At 38.2% G+C, this 20,738-nt stretch overlaps 2 protein-coding genes across 2 annotated transcripts in view; one reads left to right on the top strand and one right to left on the bottom strand.

Moving 5' to 3' along the window:
• LRP2 (LDL receptor related protein 2) overlaps positions 1–8,851 on the top strand; it is a 113,454-nt gene extending 104,603 nt beyond the window's left edge. The window contains exons 72-79 of the mRNA XM_063400563.1: positions 914–1,004; positions 1,574–1,641; positions 1,800–1,920; positions 3,996–4,125; positions 5,981–6,100; positions 6,197–6,304; positions 6,788–6,859; positions 7,347–8,851. Coding sequence (XP_063256633.1) covers positions 914–1,004; positions 1,574–1,641; positions 1,800–1,920; positions 3,996–4,125; positions 5,981–6,100; positions 6,197–6,304; positions 6,788–6,859; positions 7,347–7,508 — 872 coding nt within the window. The 3' untranslated portion in view covers positions 7,509–8,851. The remainder of the gene's footprint in view (positions 1–913; positions 1,005–1,573; positions 1,642–1,799; positions 1,921–3,995; positions 4,126–5,980; positions 6,101–6,196; positions 6,305–6,787; positions 6,860–7,346) is intronic.
• Positions 8,852–10,975: 2,124 nt separating this feature from the next.
• On the bottom strand, positions 10,976–19,910 carry DHRS9 (dehydrogenase/reductase 9). Its single transcript, XM_063399820.1, has 5 exons — positions 19,750–19,910; positions 15,269–15,599; positions 13,458–13,716; positions 12,067–12,230; positions 10,976–11,226 (listed from the first exon to the last, which is right to left on the bottom strand). The coding sequence occupies exons 1-5, from the start codon at positions 19,795–19,797 to the stop codon at positions 10,976–10,978; spliced, it is 1,053 nt and encodes a 350-aa protein (XP_063255890.1). The 5' UTR covers positions 19,798–19,910.
• Between the last annotated feature and the right edge of the window lie 828 nt (positions 19,911–20,738).

The following is a 20,738-nucleotide window of genomic DNA, read 5'->3' on the forward strand; positions in this document are numbered from 1 at the left end:
GCTAATTGCTGCTTATTGCTCTGGGGACACTGAATTTGATATTCATTGCTTTTACATAACTGCTTTATGTAAAATGTTTGGGAATTAAGAAAACTGTGCTTGTGCAGTGACCAAACATAGCTTTTGTACATACATTTAGTTTACTTGGTCCTATTGCAACTACTGAGAAACAGCCTATAAAACCTCTGCCTTTCCCATTTTTGTACCCCATTTACTTGAAGCACATTTCACCTGTAAGAAACATTGTAGAAACACCCTTCCTCTGGCTGATAAGAATTTTGTGACAAAGTACTATGATCTATGTCCATCCTTGATCTATAGCCTGTAATAATGGCTGAGATCCAAGGCTTTTCCTGTGTTAAGTACACTTTTCTGACAGTATATCCTGAGCTCTTACTGAAGACTAGTATGATTTTTTTCCCTGCTTGATTCAACATTAAAATAATGTTCTTCCTCTATGTACATTTCCATCCATTGCTTTTCTTCATAAGTAGATGCATTTCAGTTTGGCCTTCTCTGTGCAACTTCCTGCTGGTAGAATGGAAGAGTCTGGACAAAAGAGGGAAAGCTTTGCTGCTTTCTGAAAGGATGGGTTTGAAGGGTGGTGTTGGGCTGTATTGCATGAAAGAAGTGAGCAGACACACAGATCTTGAGCATACTATGAGCATACTTGAGCATATGCTACACTCTACTAAGTTGATATGTTCTGAGAAGAGGTTTTGCTTCAATTAATTTAAGTTGATTTGGCAGAAAAAAAATAGACACAAGAGCAACAGGCACATGTGCTAGCAAAAACAAAAATATGTGAGTTTGCATATGCAAGATCTATGGAGACAAAGAAAATGCATTTTTGGTATTATTTAGTTTGTTGAGGATGTCTTGATAATGCTTATGTGGCTTCTGAATTTTGCAGCTATTGAATCCGCTCCCACAATGCCACCAGCTTGCAGGTGCATGAACGGTGGAACATGCTACATAGATGAAAGCAGTCTTCCCAAATGCAAGTAAGTCTGTATCTTGTTAGGGTAGTCCTGGCTCAGACTGTGCTGGTTCAGTCTCATGAAACAATCAAACTCTTTGAAATCTGTTAGAAACACTTCAGAAGGTGTCATACATCTGCAGTAGCATTTTTATAACAACTATGGAAAAACACATGCATAAAAGTTCCAAAAGATAAGTAATGTAAATGCATCAGTTTAGGGGGGAAAAAAACCCAACCAAACTCCAAAACCAAAACCCCCAAAAGGCAAAGCTCTGAAGATTCTAATTAAATGCTACACCCCAAAATTGTAACAATGGAAAAGTCACTCTCAATAAATGTAGCTTGGAACAGCCAGCAGGTGCCACCAATGCTCCATTGAAACCAGACCTACTGACTCAGCACTTTTCATTTTCACTTTTAGTTCTCTGAATACAGGAGACATACTGTATTTACTTACAGTCAGTGCAATATATATTTACTGAGCGTGGAGTTAACATTTCTGGGTTGAAGATAAAAATTTTAGAATGTAATCATAAAACTGAGATCCCAAACTTTAAGCCATTCAGTCAGCTGTCCTTCTTACATTTACAGGTGTTCTTACGGATACACTGGGAATTACTGTGAAATAGGATTGTCAAAAGGAGTCCCTCCTGGAACAAGTAAGCTTCAAGAGTATATTGTACTTGACATTTGAGCTAAAGAATGTATAATGCCTCACCATGATACCTGTTCAGGGTCTGGCTTTTAATTCTCTGGGCTCTTTTTTGCACTGAACTATGCTTGCTTGAATGTTTTCTTATTCTTCTGTCTTTGACAGCAGCAGTAGCAGTGTTGCTGACAGTCATACTAATCATAATAATTGGAGTGTTAGCAGTTGGAGGCTTTTTTAACTACAGACGAACAGGCTCCCTTTTACCAGCGCTTCCCAAACTACCAAGGTATGTTTTGAAGGCTTTCAGAGCAGGAATGTCTGTGAACTGGAAATGTATGTTTGTTTCTAAATATTTCTGAAAAAATCAAATTTTTTTGCTATGTGCCCATTCTGGTGGAATATGGGAAATGCAATGTTGCAGCAACTCCAGTGAATTTTTCATTCCAGGCAATACAAAAGCTGATCATTATTAGACATTCTAAATTAGCTTTTAAATAATGAGCAATATAGAAGACTGCTTACCAGAACTGAAGCTGCATATTCAGTTCAAAAAGATACAAAAGACCATAGTTAAATATTTTAATTTTTTTATAAAACTTTGACCTGGGATGATTTGAAGAGATCTTTTGACACTGAAAGGCTGTACTCATCTGCAATGCTGTATTCATCTGCTTAAAAATATGGCACGTGTAGTGAACTTCTGTTTCCAAGCCTGAGACAGTGCCTACAGTTTCACATACTGGCAAGTGACAACCAGCTTTGTGAAATGTCATCAAAAATATTTGATGTTTTAAATCAAAGGAAGCTGAAGGAAATATATTTGAAATTATTTTAAATTAATTTGTTTTTAAGAAGATGTCAGAATGTGATGCTTTGTATTTTTTTTAGCTTTAAGCAAATTATGTGTTTTAAAATGCATAAAGGCACATCTTCATAGTCCTTGCACCAATTTCCCAGTTATAGCTCTTGAATCAATCTAATTAAATCACCGTAATCCGTAACGTGGATGAAGCTAAAACTGCTTCCACACTGGAGGATTACACTGAACTAGTGACACTGAGTGAGCCCAGATGAAAACCATGAAGATGATTAGAGGGGTGGAGGAACTCTCCTACATAGAAAGGCTGAGAGAATTGGGTTTTTTCAGCCTGGAAAAGAGAAGGTTTAGGGGTGACCTAAGGGTGATTTTCTAGTAGGTGAAAGGAGTCTACAAGGAAAATGGGGAGAGACTTTTTACAAGGGCACATTGTGACAGGATAAGGGGGAAATGGATTCAAACTGAGAGTAAGTTTAGATTAGATGTTAAGAATTAATTCTTTGTGAGTGGTGAGGCACTAGAACAGGTTTCCTAGAGAAGCTGTGGATGCCCTATCCCTGGCATTGTTCAAGGCTGGGTTAGAAGGAGCTCTGAGCACCCTGGACTAGTGGAAGGGGTCCCTGCCAATGGCAGGGTGTTTGAAACTAGATGATGTTTAATGTTCCTTCCAGCCTTAGCCTTTCTATGAATCTATGATTCTAATCCATTTTATTAACAAGTTGATGTAATTCAACTGGGGCAAAATTTTTGTGCAGGTAAATTCTGAAGGACAAAGATGTTTTAAGAGCTCTCCAAGATACTCGCTGAAATTCTGTTTCCTGCTTTTCTGAATAGAAACTTTCTGCATTGTCAGATAGTGAACAAACTGAATTTTTAATGTACTGACTTGATCTTTACTGTTCAACAATGCTTCCCACATAAGTTATGAGACTGTGTGAAAAGATGTCAGGTTTTTGTCTGTAAAGACTTGATTTGCATTTATTTCTGCCATGAATATGTCTTAGTGCTGCCATTGCTCAATCCCTCTTTAAACTTCATTAATATCTAGTGTGCACTTGTGATTGTCATAAATCTATACACAGATTGAACATTCACTAGTATGAAAACAGTGTCTTGTAGTGTCTTCATGATTTGCATGCATAAATCTTCAGTACAAGGATTGGTGGAATTATATTATGAAATTTCAGATACATGTTTTAAAAATCAGTTTCAATGAATTTGAGTAACTGTGTGGATCCATACACTTGTCTTTAGATCAACACTGAAGTGAGAGTGATCAAAATGTAGAAAAATTTTGGGAAATTGTATTTCATTGACATAAGTTGATGTCTACATGAGCACACAAAGGTATTTGAGATGATTCTGAGTGGGCTAACTTAGGTTAAAAAACTCATTAAACTAATAAAGAAATACGCTTGCCAAAATTTAAAGTGATAATTACGCTTAGAAGAAAAAGTGAAAAAACTAGTATTATAAACTCTCTTTCTGTATAATCTCTTCTACTTTCTTTTTTGGTTGGTTTGTTTGTTTGGGTTTTTTAATAGTTTAAGCAGTCTTGTAAAATCGAATGAAAATGGCAATGGAGTAACTTTCCGATCTGGAGCGGATGTGACTATGGACATAGGAGTCTCTGGCTTTGGGGGAGATTCTGCTATAGACAGAGCAATGCAAATGGTAAGGTTTAGTTCTCAAATAATCTTTTAAATAGTGACCTTTTAATGTAATACATAGCTTATAGAAGGGAGCCTTAAACTATGTAATGATAGTGAGATGATAAGTGTGTTCTAGAAAAAGAAGTTAACAACGATTCCTAAAATAGCTTTTCCTAATTTGAAGGCAAGGACAAATATAAGATGTTCTTTAAAATAATGTGATTTTTTCCAGGATTTATATAGGAGAAATTAAGTCAGTTACCATCTTTCATCTTTCAGCACGTTCATGGAATATAAAGGGAATGAGCAGACAAATGACAGCATTGAAACAGGGAATTTTTTAGGACCTATGTGTTCCATGTAACTGTTTAAATATGTGTAGTTTTCAAAACCAGGTGGCATGTTAGAACATTCAGAGGTAAAACTCAAGCCTAACCACAGGATTCAATATTTTTTGCAATACAGGATAGATTTCACAATTTCTTAATTTATGAAGTTTAAATAAATCATGTTTATCAGTTATGGGAACATCATAAAATGTAACTCTACTTCATCCATGTTTTGTTAGAAATAGCAGATCTCTGTGTTATTCCTGTTTACCACAAGAAGTACAATGTACAAATGATTTTTAGTTGTAGGAAACAGATCATGGATATGTTTGAATAGTAAGCACTTGCTGCCTAGTTTAAGGTGGAAACTCCCTAAACTGACCGTGAATAGATCTGAAATGAAATAGATAAAAACACAGTCTTTGTTAAAATTAGGCAGCTTGTTTAACAAAACATCCACATGAACATTTTGGTAAACACTTGAAAAACAGCTTTAGGCTTGTATATGTACCAAATCCTTTTCATGCACAAAGAACTTGACCCTACTTGGCATTTTCTGGCCCCATAGTGACATACTGAAGTTGAAGCAATGCAGTTTATACACTGCCAATAACAGGTCTGGATCCAGACTCTCTACTTATGTGGTGTTAGTTCTCCCTCTGTATTCAGAGTATAAACAAAAAATCATTATTTTCACTGAAAGAGTTCAAAGTGTTTGGTGTACAGCAGTGAAAAACTCTGGGATGTACCTCCTGAAATTTTAACATCATATATGCATGGGTAGATGTTGGATATTTTTCACTGGGGCTATTCTTAGTCAATCTAGTTTAAGGGTGCTGACAAGAGTTTACTGTGTTACAAAAAGCCATATTCTGATAGCAAAAAGAATGAATCCATGTGGCATGAAGCAGTGGTTTGTGAAAATGAGGCAGGTTTAAGGATCTAGCTGCTGTACTATTCCTGTGCTAGTTCTGTCATGCTGCTGTGTCGAAGAGCAGGACAAGTGAGCCTGGATGGGGTTTTGTTTTCATTATCCTCCTACCTGATGTAACTCATCTGACATAAGCGAGGGGACACACTGCTTTGTCTGAAAAAACACAGCAATCTCCTTACTGGGACAAAATCAATGAATCCCATTCTTTTACATATCAGCTACTGCTTATTAATTTGTATGTGATTTTGAAGTTTTTAAATGAAAATATTTATTTGGATTTTATTTTTACTTTGATATCTCTTCCCTGTTGAAGGTATGATTTGTGAAAGTCATCTTTCCTCATCATAAAATACTTTGAGTCAAGTATTGAAATGTGCGGGGAGGTTTTTATCCATCTAGGAAATGGGGTAATATTGGAACAATCAGTATTCCAGGCTGCTAAGTCAGGGAGTAAAAGTAAATTGGTGTGATTTTAACAGATACTAGGTTTTGTCTACGCTTATGTGACAGTAAACATGTGTTGTTCCCCAAGATGAAGAGTATGACTGCACATTAATTCCTAGGAGTATGGAGGTGTTTATCCCACTGCAGTTGTTGGGTTTTTTCTTCCATAGAATGAAAACTTTGCAGTGGAGTCGGGCAAACAACCAATCACATTTGAAAATCCAATGTACACAACCAGAGATGGTGGAGCCAGCACAGCTGGTGCAGTTACAGTCGTTCGGCCAACACTTGTAAGATAAATTTTGGCTAGATTTTCACCTGTCATTTTCCCTTATTGCCCACCTTTTCTTCTTTGAAGAATGTTGATTTTCTTTCTTCTCCTACAGGTAGCAGCAGCTGGTAGTGAGGAAAATGAAAACTTTGAGAATCCTGTGTATTCCTCTGTGATATCTACCAGCGCAAAGGAAACCCCTCAGAGTACAGACGCACCTCCGGTAAGAAACAAAAATGCTCTAAGGCTGCCTTGTTTGTTTTCTGCTCCAGATCAGAAAAATGGAATTGTTAGGGAAGCTGCAGTCAGCTTAATGTAGTTTCATGTCCCTCAGTAATTTCCTTTGTGTTGTTTTCAAGACATTTTTTTCCTCTTCGATGTACTTGTCCAGAATGATAGGCTTCCGTGAAGTAATTTAGTAATTTTTGTTGCCTAGCCTTTTGTGAAATAACTTTTCACCTTTTGGTGAAATAACTTGGTTATCTAGCAAAAAAAACCAAACCAAAACAAACAAACAAACAAACAAAAAAAACCACAAAAAAGAAGTTTTTGCTCCATGCTTAGAATTACAACATAGTGATGGAAGAACATCCATCTGAAGACACTGAGGAAGCAGTCAGTGCAAGTGAAATCCAACTATGTAATTGCAATTTCCAGAGAAGTTTTGAGAAAAATATATAAAGTTCTAATAATTTTTATGTTTCAGGAATCCAAGTGGAGTTTCTTCAAGAAAAAAAAGAAACAAAACACTAATTTTGAAAACCCAATATATGCGGAGGTATTGTTTATATTATATAATCCTATTTTTCAGTTAATGTACTGCTGGACATTGTTCTTGCATTCATAGGATAAAGATCACTGGTAGAATCTACTGCTGTGTGGAAGAGCTCACAAATTCCAGTCCAGATTAGGGACTGAAGTGGTTGTGAGAGGCCACCAAATGTCATGCACAATGAGATGTTGAGCAGACTCAGTTCAGGCAGCACAGCTGCTCCTGACATAAGGCATTGAAGTAGAAGTTCCAGTGTATGACTTTAAGCATTAAAGTAGAAGTTCCAATGTATGGAATAAGTTTCTAGTACTCTTTTTACTCAGCTGTACTATCTGTGGTGAAATTAGTATTTCATTTTGTTACCGGTGGTTTTACAGAAATAACTTACTCATGAAGTTTGACTTTAGGAGTATTTATTTACTGTTTCTGAAAGTTAATGTTGGATGTATGGTGCATTAGAATGTAAGGTTTGATTTTATGATTATTGTTTCAGATGGAAAAGGAGCAGCAACAGGACACAGAAAGTGTCCCTACCCGTTCTCCTTCACTGCCTCCCAAGATCATTCTGAAGAGAGACCAGCCCCTAGCTTACACAGCAACAGAGGATACATTTAAAGACACCGCCAATCTTGTTAAAGAGGACTCTGTGGTATAACTAGGTAACTCATTTAGGGAAAATTAGACACATCCATTTGCACATATATTTTTTATAAACAGAAGAGTAAGGTTCACATTCAAATGCTTTATAAAAATACATACATCTCTTAGCCAGTGGCTGGAGATGTACGTTGAAACTATGCCTTGTTTTTTTTGACAAATGCCAATTTCTATTTTTATGAACAATTATGGTGATGTACTATATGTATATCTTTGCACTGAAGCTGTCTGAAAGTAATGTTATAAATATATTGTACATTTGTAAAATTTTTTAAGATTATCTTGTTCAGTGATGTTGCTAGTAGAAATTTGTATGGAATCGATCATATATTTAGGGCTAAATTAATTATATAAATGCTTAAAACAAACAAACAAACAAAAAAGAACCAAACAAGGCAAATATAGGAACATTACTGATTTACAGGGTCTTTAGAGTGTATCTTTTATAACAGCACCTTTTAAAACTTCTATTGGTGCTCTGGGCATCTTTGCCATCTATTTTATATAGTACTGTATATCAAAATGGGTATCTCTTTATCTTGTGTTAAACAAAAGATGAAAGAGTCAATGCAACATTATTATGCTGATTAGTTACCTGTGCAAAATGTTGCTCTTACAATATTTTAATTGCCTGAGATAATTTCGTCTCAGTCTATAAAACACATACTTTTCCTCTAGGTTCCAATTAACACAATTCCATTAATAGTGTTCCTATGAAGACTGGATATATTTAGATTTTAATGCCACAACTACTTAGTGAGCTTTTCTCTTGCTCATCAGTGGAATACCTCTGTTCTTGGCTGGAGTCTCTGGAACTAATTTGTACTATGAAGTAGCTAGGTTTCTATAACAGCTTATTTCCAAACAGCAAAATATGAAAGATATTGGTTCATTTCTGTAATTCTTCAGGGTTTTTTTAATGTGAAAATTTAATTTTATTGACTATTTATTTCCTGAGGTGGATATTAATAGAAAGGGAAACAATTTCTATAATGCAGTCTTTGTAGTTCTCTGGTTGTTCTTAAAACTTTCCATCAGAATATACTGTTGATCTTTTTAGCTCTTTTATTAATTAGCCAAGATAGTTTCCACAACATGAACCATTTGAGAAAACTCCAATTACAGGACCATGTTCTTCAGCATTCCGGGCTAGCTACTCGTATAAAAGATTTCTGAAGTTATAATCATTGAGACTTTTGTTTTTGATTGTTTTATATCTAAATTCTCAAAATATAAACTATTTCTAATTAGAATGCTTGTAATTATGTTGTAACATACTTTGATTAGAAAAGACAACTGGAAGATTATGCTGCTGAATAACTCTAATAAACATATTATTTTATCACATTCCTGTCCCATAATTTGTGTCAAGGCTCTATGTACGTTTTTCAGTTGTGGAGACTTCAGTGCATTCTGAGATGAAAACATCAATGCTTTACCTAAAGTCAAATAAGAATAGTGCTTACTGCCTCACACAACTGTCTAAAGTTCTTCATGTAAGATGTCTGGATACTGACATTGTATCTCTGTAAGTGTGAAAGCTGCCCCATTACGTACACTCAATAAACTGGCCCTTGAAACAGGAAACTCTTACTACTGAGAGGCTGACAATCAAGTTGTTATGGACAGAAGTGATTAAAACCTTATTTCAATTATCTTCTGTATCTGATGTCAGAACTTGATGCTTAGTTGTTTTTTTTTTTCTTTAAGCACATTATGTGTTTTTAAAAGCATTTTTTTCTGGGTACATGAATGTAGAAAATTCCTTAGATTCTGCAACACAGCAGACACATCTGTAAGGATTTCTGTGAGATGCAAGGTGCTGTTCTTAAGGAAAGGTTTCACAAGGTTTTCTGAAGGGAGAACTCCGGGCTGAACAGACTTGCCTGGAGTTGCATACCATGAGGAAAAGTAGAGTCAGTTTTGGGAGTAGTCTTTGTCAGCTCAAAGATTTGGAACCGATGTTGGTGAAAACTGCTAATATGTCAGCCATGTATCAGAAATACATTTTTCCCCTGTAATAATTATAACTTTTCAGATATGAAAGGGAACAGTCCCTGGGTTACTCTGTAGTTAGGTGGTATGTAGGTTTGGGTGTTTAGCATATCTGATGGTGAGGTGTTCCTAAGCTTCAGCCCTTCTGATTATGTACCCTTCATCAGTGTACACTTCTGATTATGTAAAATTTAGGGTTTGGTACTTTGTAAAACAGAAGTTTTAGATTGTACTCATAACTTTATTTTTCACCTGTATTCTTTTCCCCTTATCAGAACAGTCCGTGTCTGTCAAGAATCTTGAATTCTTCAACTTTGGACTGTTTTTGTTTCAAAGAAAGCTAACTTTTAGAGATTTCAACAATTGTCTGTAATTTGCAACTATAAGGCTGATAAATTATACCATTAATTTTTTCATGTACATTCTCACTAAAGCTGCCAGGCCAGATAAAAAGATTTCTCTCTCTGCAAGTATTTATTGTGAAATGAAGTAAAATAAATTTATTCTTGAAACCATTTGCTAGAGAATAGAACTTCAGCAAAATAATTAAACGTTACACACTTTTTACATACTGTCCTTTTTTTGCATGTTGCAAACACACAGACATGCCCTCTCACACACAGTGATGAAACTTCTTTTCTTATGTTTGGAGTTCTGACCTGCACATGGTATTTTTTTTAAGCTTAATAGAATTGCACATTAATGATTAATCACCAGCACAGCACTTCAGCAAATAAAACCTTTACCCCTTCAATTTTAATATCTCTAGGAGCACCAATTTGTGAGCCTCTGGCCAACAGCTTAAGAGATAGAAATAGTGTACAAAAGCCACAGTAGCTTCAATTAATGTTTTGCCATTCTGAACACACTCTGTACTGAAAGAAATTGCTATAGCCTACACTAATGGCCTATTTCATTTAATTTGCAAAACACACTGAGGATGAAAGAAACATGAATGCATATTGGTTTTGTATTTTCCTCATAAACTATACTAATATTAGGAAGAAAGTTAAAATATGCCTTTCAATACTCTGTTTGAATAGAACAGTGGAGTTTTGATTTTCCCTAGAATTGCATATCTGTAAAATTTCTTGTGGTTTTTTTCTGCGGAACTGAATAATCGAGTGGTCATATACTATAAATGTAATTTCTGGAATATGCTGCAGTAGCTGGACTTTGTTATTATTTGACTTCATGTCTTCTATGAATAGTATTAACTAGCTTTGTAGCTGAAAATTTTATGAATGCAGATCCTATAGAGGTGTAATTTCTGAGCAACAGCCTTCAAAAGCATGCTGGATTTACAAGCATACCTGCGAACTCAGAATTTCAGGTAAGGTGGGGTGAAGGATAGAGAAAGTGTCTTTGGAAAAGAATTTTAACCGTCTAGTAACTGGTAACGAAGAGGACATAAACAAGAGTTTTGATAGGATAAATATTTATTTCTGCACAGCTGGTACTGTTTTAATACTAGACATTAATTAGACCTCCATGAACTGGTCTCCTGCTCTCTGCTGGAGCTGGAAATGTAATACGCAACAGCATATCAGACAAACAGCTCGGGGCGTAGGAGAGAAACAGCCAGAAGAACTTTGCATCCCATCCAGCTCTGTACCGTGTCCTGGGGTACTTTGCTATCAGGGCATGTTCCATGCATTTTATGACATTAGAAATATCATAGTCACACAGTCTTTTCATTGATGATCTTTGGGCTTTTATGTCTGTAAACAAAAAAATAATGCTGAAAGCATTTATATGCAACATCTCTGCAAGAGTGTTCTTTACATCCAAAGGTTTGGCTAGAGCTCCAGGTTTGCTTTAAACTACTCAAGTCTCAAGTGCTGAGAGCAGTATGGCTACAGCAAAGCAGAGACAATAAAGGCTGCAAAACACCCAGAAGTCCAATAAGCAAAAACCTCCCTGGCCCATACTGTGAGCCAGATGTTCCGTACAGTATGCACTGTGCCACCCTGCACTAACTTTTCAGATATCACAGAGCAATAAACGTAGTATATGGTCATAGCAGCTCATTCCCACGGGGCATCCTACCTGTAAGTACTGAGGAACTAAGAAAGGTAGCATGATCTCATATCTCACCAGTCTCCTGTGTGAACAAATATCTCAGGCCTTATCTAACATACACATAGTAAAGAACAGTCAGTGAGGGATCCCTAATGAGCATTAACAATGTCTAATAAATGTTCACAGAATCACAGGTAGATTGAGGTTGAAAGGGACCTCTGGCACCAAGCCCCACACCTTAAGCTGGGTGACCTAGACCAGGCTGCCCAGGACATGTCCAGATGGTTTTGAATATCTCCAAAGATGGGGACTCCACAACTGCACTGGGCAACTTGTGCTAGTCCTCAGTCACCCTCACACTGTAATGCTCAGCAGGAACATCCTGTGTTTCAGTGTGTGCCCGTTGTCTTGATTCAATGTGTTGTCCCTGGACAACACTAAAAAGGACTTGGCTCTGTTGCTTTACAGCCTCAGTTCAGGTATTTATATATATTGACAATATCCCCCCTGAGCTTTCATACAATCCTTTTTCTACTTACATTCAACTAAATATTTTTCTCCATAGGAGTCCCTGATCTCAGGAGTCAGTCTGTTCCAAAGTTTGAAGAGGTATTTCTCAATGATATCTGAATTAACTTCTTCTGCTTTAAAAAAAGCATGCTCAACAATGCTTACTTTCACTCCAAAGTGCTGCATTTCTATCCTAGAGGAAAAAAAACCAAACAAATCTCCCTGATCACCCAATAATGGCACAACTATGAATCATGAGTAAGTTGAAAATCTGTCTCATGAATATTTGAGACTTTGATTCTTATCTTCATATATCAGAATTATTTTGAAATGTTCAAACCAGCTTCATAGCAGTGTACTAATTGTGTAAAAGCAGAGCAGAGGAACAACAAAGCAGTGTCAAGTAAATTCACAACTCTGTGCGGTTTATGTGGCACTCATGCAAAGGATGTAACAGCCAGGTGCATCTTAGTCATGTATTATCATACTAAAACTTTTGACAATTTCATATACTGTGGGATCATTTTCGTTCACAGCAACAGCAGATTATTAGATTGTCTGAGAAAAAGTAAAAGTGAAAAAAAATCAGTTGGATTAGAACTTTTTTCTCTATCCTATGGTTAAATGATTGAATGTTAATGCAATAAAGGCTAGTGGGTTTCCTTGCAGTGTGGTTCCCTCTATGTAATTTCAGGTTGCAGTGCAACTCCTTTGGGGTGAAAATGGCATCTTTGTCTTGCTGGGCAGCTCAAGAGACGCAGGCAGCCGTGTTCTACAGTGTGTCAAGGAATGGACCACATGTACTTCAGCCATTATTTTATTTTATTTCTTTGGGGTATACACTTTCTGTAAGTAAGTACTCATAATGGTTTGAAACCAGCTTTCCTCATCATTCTGAACTCATGAAGACTTGACTCACTGGGATGGGCCTTAGCTTTCTAGAAGCAGTCCAGTACAACTGGTTTCAGCAAAGGCTGCTCAGCTTAATTTTCTGAAGTTCCAATTACCTTTGGTAGTGTAGTTGCTGTCTGGAATCACCCAGCTCAGTCTGCTTTTGTAATTTTTTTTGTGGTGAATTAGAGCAAAATATACAGGCAAGTATAACTTGCCCAAGAAATTGGATGTCTGACCAAGCTATATTGTTGACTTACTTTCAGGTATGCACTGGATTCACATGCCTGAAATCTGCACACTAACAACTTGTCTAGGATATGAAAATTTTCAAAGTGCAGTTCCTTGCTGGGTCTGTCCACAGGACTGGAGACTGAAATTTGAAAAAAGTGACAAGTCCTCTTATTTTCCTTTTCCCCTTTAGGCAAGATTTCCAGAGAGGAATGGAAATGGGCAAACATACAGTCACCCTTCCTCAGCGTGTCTGGGATCTGTTCTTGGACTCATACATGTGTTTCTGGCTACTCACCGTAAGGTGTCAGAGAAAGCTTCCATGCCCCATTTGGACAGACTGTAGCCACCCCCTACAAAAGCCATGAGGCCTTTGGCGTTAATTAGATTGACAACTCTTCCCTCAGCTTTTTTCAGAAGTGGCAGGAGCTTGAGTGTGATTTCAATCAATCCCAGCAGGCTGACATCCAGGACTGAATGGAAGTCTTCAATCCTCAGCCAGTCGGTGGGTCCTACAGGTGCTGTTCCTTCAGCATTGCTCACCAAGCCAAAAAGCCCTAAGAGGAATGCAAAACCATTTATTTCAGTATATGGCAGTATCTTACCCTGGAGTATCATGTGTGCATTGGGAACTAGCACTAGTCTGCAAAATCTTTAGTGAGATGAATACAGTTATCTGGGGTTTGCTTGGATAATTTACTTTGTACATCTGGTAAAATTTACTGAAGAGCACGGATAAAGTGTTAAAGGAAAAGTATTTTGTTTGGAGATGTGGGCCACCATGCTGGGCTTTATTACTGAGATCTGCTCAAGTATGTAGGCTGCCAATACATGTTAGTATTCTTGTGAAAATCAAATAGTCTTCACAGAAGTGGAGAGACTGATTTTTGTGGTTTGGGGTCTAAAGGTCTGAACCAAATGTGTAGAATTAGTCAATGCTTCTAAACAGACTAGCTTAGCCCTGTGTATTGATAATACTGCTTTACTGCGTTTATAAATTACTCGAGGATCTTTAGATAAATAGTGACGTTTCCAGGAGTTTGCTGAGGACAGCCTGTGCCTGAGGGGAGAGGCTGAAAGTCCAGAACTCAGCCTCCATAAAGAGTCTCACACACTGAGGTGAAGGCATTAGCAGTGGCTATCCTGGCTGAGAACGAGTGGCTTTCTACAAGCTGGGAGCAAGAGCCTGCTGGAGGGGGTAAGTGCTAATAATTTTGTTAAACTTGCTCTCAATCTCTGCATTCAAGAATGATCTGGAATACTCATGGTGAGGCCCAAAGCCTTTTGCAAGCTTTGAGGAGAAAGTCCTGTGTTAGAAGATACATGTTTTGCTGTTTTAGGTACTTAATTTATTCATAAGCCTATTGAATAGTTAGTATAACAGCATGTTACAACTGGTAGATACAGTGATGTGGTGCCCTTTGGTAGCCTTTAGTCTGAGCTATCAGTGCTGATAAATGTGTATTGCCAAATTGCATATATCTACCATGCAGTTCTTTTTAGCACCCTTTGCCAAACCCATCACTGAAATCTCATAGGTATCCAAGGGTAAGCTCTTCCTCTTTTACAGGAGTGCTCAGAGGTATATGATAGGGGCAGTGAGCGCTACCTATGTTACAATTCCAAGAAAACTGGCTGAAATTGCAAGGGTTTAACTGTTACAGTCAGTGCAATTGTTGAGTACAATGCAAATGTCAGACTTATCCAGACATGCAAAAATATACTCATCTGTTTACTTGAGAAGTGCTGCAGAGGCCCTGAATTAACCATTTTTAATTGAGTGGGCTGAATTTGTCAAGAAAATTTTCTGATACCAGCTAGTACCTTCCTTCCACTGACATTCTTCAACTACACTAAGAAACACGCCTGGGAATGATCTGATTTTAACCAACCAAGTGAGTAGGTTTTTAGGCACCCTGTTGGTGAAAGCAATGGGCAGCATTGCTGGAGAGAAGATCTTTGAACTGAGAAATGACAGAACTGAAGAGTGAATGTGTTTCATCAATAAGATTAAAAATGCCTCTGCAGTGAGTAGAGAGGCAACAGAACTTTTAGCTAGACCAGATTTGGTTATGAATCATCTTTCTGAGAAGTTGCCTCGTCACTTACCCTTGCCAGCTGTCTGTTCAGTCACAAACACCACAGCCCTGGCGATGCTGTTGGAGTCTGCTAAGTTCAGATTCACTGTCTTCAGTGAGAGTGAAGAGCAGGACTGCAGCTCTTGGCTTCCTTTTTCGGTGGCACATGCAGCAATGACACAAAATCCCTTTTTGTCAAGCCATTTAGCCAGTGAGTGTCCAAGTCCAGTGTCACAGCCTGTTATGAAGACATGCTTTCCATCCAGATTTCTCACTCTGTATCTGTCTCTGACGACCCAGTAAATGATAAGAGAAAGTATGGAAGCCAAAATTGCTATGTGCAGAGAGTCTGAAAGTGAGAGCTACAGGAAAGTAAGTTAATGATGTAGAAGTGCAGTGAAGCAAATGTGTTCAGCCAACACTCCAACTTCCTGAGACACAACTCCTGTAAGGGACTTTGTTTCTGGTGTTAGCCCTTCCAGACCACTGTATGTTAGGGGAGGGCAGGAATAGGAGCTTTGGCACAATGTGATCGGGATCCACAAATAATGTGGGCCTTGACAAACCCTTCTGTATCTTTCTTTTAAATAGATTTCCACTGCTTTCAACCTTTGCTAACCAGACTTTCTAGTCACCTCTGTCCTTTAAGGACATTTCAGACTGAAAGGAATGACCTTATCAGTTCTGAAAGTTCTTTTTTCTGTGGACATTGGTCATTATTTATGCTGATACCAGAGGGAGAAATTCCCCTGGGAAAAAGGATGATTCTCTTTGACCACTTGTATGATGCTACCCAGGCTGCTTTTCTAAACTGTAACAGGGAAGCAGAGTGACCTCAAGAACAACCCAAGAGAAGTGAAAGGTGCAGTGTGGATCTGATGACTAATTTGTTACGTGGCTTATGTTGTGTAACAGTGAGTGATTTGCTCTCTGCCCCTTAGACAAGGCAGACTCAGGGGCAGTGCCTGAGTCTTCTGTCACTTGTTGCCTGTTTAGCAGTGATACACAGCACAGCAGAACATACTATATAGGAAGTGTGTTTGTTTAAAGAAATGTGGAAATGCATGGAGATACTGCCCCCCCCCCCAAAAAAAAAAAAAAAAAAAAAAGGCACTGAGGAAACTCAAGGTTTCCTAACTCTGTTGGGGGGGATACTGTTTGCTTATTACAAAATGTTTTGATAAATGTAGAATACAGTTCTTGCATCTAAATTCTTAATAATTGATTACTAATTTTCTATTTGTATTTTTGTTTTTATGAGAAAGAAACCAAATTAATTCATTACAGCCAGATTTTATGGGATATCCAATAAGCATATTCCAGACATCTTGTTAAAAGAAACTTTTTTGCAGGCTCTAAGCAGTCACCTAGGCTCTAGGTACCTACATATTTGTAGATGTGCAGACATCTCACCTTTAAAATCTAACTTTTTAAAGGCTGACTTCTGTGTAACATTAGTTCTATCTTAAGACATGAATATCAAAGAAAGCTCAATGTATTAGGCCTGTTTGCTAGAGCCTATCTGTTGTTCTTGTTCCTACTGAGGTCATGGATTGTTTTGCATTTATTCTGATCCTAAATTTTGCTGTCACCTCACCAGGAAGGTATGGGAGAAATTTCAGAATCTGATAGTGAATGAATGTTGAGCTCTCATTAAATAAATAAATCAGTTACAAAGCTAATAAAGTACAACAAGTGATGACATTCGTTACCACTTAATGATCTTTAATTGAGTGCCTCAGTAGCCATCAATATGAACTTCTGAGCTTTTGACTCAGATGATGCAGACACTAATCGTCTCTGATCTTAAAATATTAAGCAAATATGTACAGATAAGAGTTGTCTTATCCTTCCACTGCAGTTTACAGGAGGGATTTCAGTGAATTTTTGGGATGTTTGCACTGCTTATTTTAATGGTCCATTTCACTGTTGTTTTGAGGTTGATGTAATCAGCCTTCTAGCTCAGGTACTTTGCTTAGACACTTGCCTTTCTTGCTGCAATGTCCCTGTTAAATTTGACAAGGATTGCAGCGTTCCTGAATGTGTGCACTTTGAAATCATCTTTGTCATTTTTCACTGTGTTGGTGACATTGATTTTCTGAGAGAACTCAGAGAGTGCTCTGACAAAGTGCCACTACAACTATGTGAAAGCACTCAGGCTAAAGAAGGCTTTTGTGATATAATAAAGTCTGTGTAAAATAAAGTCTGAAAACAGAAAGTTGCAGCAGCTGATCATAGATCCCCCCAGTCCATTTGCAATGATATGCCAGGCAATGACATTTCCTTTGACTGTCCGTTCAGAATTTGGAGCAGAGCTCGACACAAAAGAGAGAGGAGTTGCTGTCAGCAGGCTCTGGTAACACCATGCCACTAAATCACAGCAAGGTATTTGGCAAGCTAGTGCAGCGATGTATATACATAACTTTAGGACTCAAAATTCCTTTTTTCCAATACAAAATTAAACAAAATAATTACAGTTTTGGGCAAACAACCTAATTGAAAACAGGACCTGTAAATCACATCTTCCTTTCTTGCCTGTGCTGTAGGGAGGAAGCAGTGGGCAGTGAGCTTGCACTGCTGGAAAGTGAGTTAAATTTGAAACAGGGCTCTGTAGATAAGCCCTGGAGTGTTTGGCCAGGATGCCAACCTGGCATCTCTAAGGAAAACACCTGGGGTTGCTCTGGTTAGTGTTAGGCACTGTGTTTATGTAGCAATGATTGGCACAGAAGCTCTGTAAGAAAAAGGTTCTAGGGGACACAGCTGAGAGGGCAGCACTGTGGAGTCTCCACAGTCTCTCTTTTCCCTGTGAGCCCTGGGCCAGTGTTACTGAGTCTGTAATTCCTAACTGCCCAGTCTTGCCATGTGCTAGCACTCCTCCAGTAACACTGAGACCTGAGCAGCATGGGAGGCTTTGCTCTCTGGAGCCTTCTGCCTCTAAATATTCTGCTAGATGATGTCAGTACTGCTGGAAGGAACCTGGGCTCAGGACCAAGAGAAACAGTCTCAGTTAAAATCTTCTTTCAAGAAAATCCTCTAATTCTGTGAATGTACAATGGTATCCAAAATATCTCTTGTTTGATAATTGTGAAGTTCTACAAAAAAAAAAAAAAAAAAAAAAAAAAAAAAAAAAAAAAAAAAAGCCACCTGGCTTCCAAGATCTTAGTGATTTTGCAATAGCTGCATGGAGTGGCAAACAGTGCATTGCCACAGAAAATGTCAGCATGATATTTCAAGAGTATTGATGTGCCTTCATAAATATTGCATTTGGATTAATAATGTAACCAGTAAATAGCTAAAGGCAAATTCTATTTTCCATCAAACTTTTGATATTTGCCTGGCAAATTGAGAATTTGTGTAATAGAGCTTGGCTTCTCATGCCTACACATGTGCCATTATAAAAGCAATTGATTTTAGAGAAAAGCAGCATGACTGCATTGAGAGCCCTCTAAGAGCCCTAGATGACTGCAAAGTACAGCATCCCTCTGCTTCTCTGCACTAAAGGAAACTGAAACACATAGACCCCATATCGAAGGAGGCTGTTACTGAGTTACTCCCACAGCAGGTTTGCTTATGCCAAAGAATTCCAGTCTGGGGTGAAGTCTTCGGCCTGTGTGAGCTGTGCATTCCTTCACCCCCGTTGTGCAGGCAGTGCAAAGCTCCAGAAGTCAGTGCTCTGCAATGGGTAGAGTGACTTGCCAGGCATCCTGAGGAGGAGCTGCCAGTGGGAAATTTAGGCACTGTGGTTCTTCAGAATGAGCACACACGGAGCACTCAGTGGAAGGTTTAGATGTAGCAGGTGGTGCACGGAAAGATCACACAACAGCTCTCAAGAGTCACCCTTCCGTAGCTACAAACCTCTAGTTTACAGTTAATTAATTGAAAAATAGGCAGGCACAGTTAATTAATTGAAAAATAGGCAGGCACAAAACATCAGATCTCTTCTCTTAGGTGAGCTATTCCTGCACTTGCAGAGCTTTGCATTTCCGTTTCACAGAAAAGGAATGCTTTTTGTATGCTGTGTGTTATCGATGTGATAATTTGGTTTGGTGGTCAACAGATAATTTAAGATCTTTATTAATATGTCACCTGACAAAAATACACTTCCAAACTCTCCTCACAGCATTTTGTAGGGAGATGAATGTACTCTGGTACAGTGAGATTTCAGCATGATTATATCTTCTTTGAATGGCTTGCACTTCGTATTTTTACCACAGCATCATAAAAGCCCCAGGAAAACAAAACCATTTAAGACCTTAGGTCACCAACCCCGTATTTGAAAACTGAAGTAGGGAAAGATTCTACATGTTGGAAAGAACATTTCTGAGTTAGCATTTTATTCAGACCCTGTAGGTGCTAAAATAAGCAACAGTTGTTAATATTAGTCTAGAAAGGAGGGGACTGCATGTTCTCTTGTCTGTGCACTGGAAAAAAAATGCTTAGCTCTCTTAGATATCCTGCAAATGCATATAATAGGTACTGCTCACTACAACAATAGACACAAGTTCTACTCACGTTCTGGGGAGACATCTGCAAGCTCAGTCTATACCTCCAGGTGCTCATGAGTTGCCTTCACCAGTTATTTCCAGTGTCAGAACATAGAAACAGCCCGATTTGCTCATAAACTTGTGTGCCAAGACCCTCATGATGGTTAAAAAAAACCCCAAAAACTCATAAATTCTGTGTCTGGTGGTACTTTCCTAATTGATGCACATCAGCACAGCCCCTGTCTCTGCTATGGCTAATGACTTCTACTGTGATCTGTCTATTTTAGGGATGTAGTTGGTATTAATCTTCTGGCTGTGCTCTATCCCTGTCTCACCTACCTATGTTGTATAAGCATTGCTGCCTATACATAGTGATTTAAAGAGCCTGGGAGACTCTCAAGGCTCCTTAAGGAGAACTAATCTACTGAGTGGAAAGGACTGGTCTTGTCTTGAAATCAGGAGTCCTTCGGCTGATTTATTAGAGCTTGCGTCAAACCTCCCCCTTTTCCCTTCCCTTTTCTGCATGTAAACGAGATATTGTTAATGTAATACTGCTTTATGTTAGGGATTAAATTATTTTTACTAGTCTAGGGGCAGATTTTTGTTACTAGGAACAAACCAATTTCAACATTTCTCAAATAAATACTCAGATACTACAAACTGTACAAACAGGACCTCTACAGTTTGAATGGGCACATATGCTCACATGTGGTTGCTGGGTTGTTTGCCTAATCTTTGGCCCAGACTCTGGTGGACACTTCTGATGCAGCTCTAGGTACTACTGCATAAACACAGCAGCAGAATTTCTTTTCCCTTCACATATCTCGTCACTCACAGTGCTGTGCAGTGCCAGGTGCTGCAGTCAGCAAGGAGGCTCGGGCAAAGACCGTTCTCAACAGCAAAATGAATGAATAAGCTTTTCTGTGAAACTTGATCTGAAACGAACTGAATGAGTAGGAAATTAAAATTGAGGAAACCAAGTAAAGTGGTAGGATGGAGCTGGAAATGATCTTGTCC

This window comes from Prinia subflava, chromosome 6 (genome assembly GCF_021018805.1).
Source record: "Prinia subflava isolate CZ2003 ecotype Zambia chromosome 6, Cam_Psub_1.2, whole genome shotgun sequence".
Classification (NCBI taxonomy): domain Eukaryota; kingdom Metazoa; phylum Chordata; class Aves; order Passeriformes; family Cisticolidae; genus Prinia; species Prinia subflava.

Excerpts from the sequence above, each read along its gene's own strand:
- DHRS9 (XM_063399820.1), bottom strand. The coding sequence starts at position 19,797 with ATGAGCACCTGGAGGTATAGACTGAGCTTGCAGATGTCTCCCCAGAAC. Across the intron at positions 15,600-19,749 it reads TGCAGATGTCTCCCCAGAAC|CTCTCACTTTCAGACTCTCT; the intron begins GTGAGTAGAACT and ends ACTTTCCTGTAG. Across the intron at positions 12,231-13,457 it reads GCTTTCTCTGACACCTTACG|GATAGAAATGCAGCACTTTG; the intron begins GTGAGTAGCCAG and ends TTTTTCCTCTAG.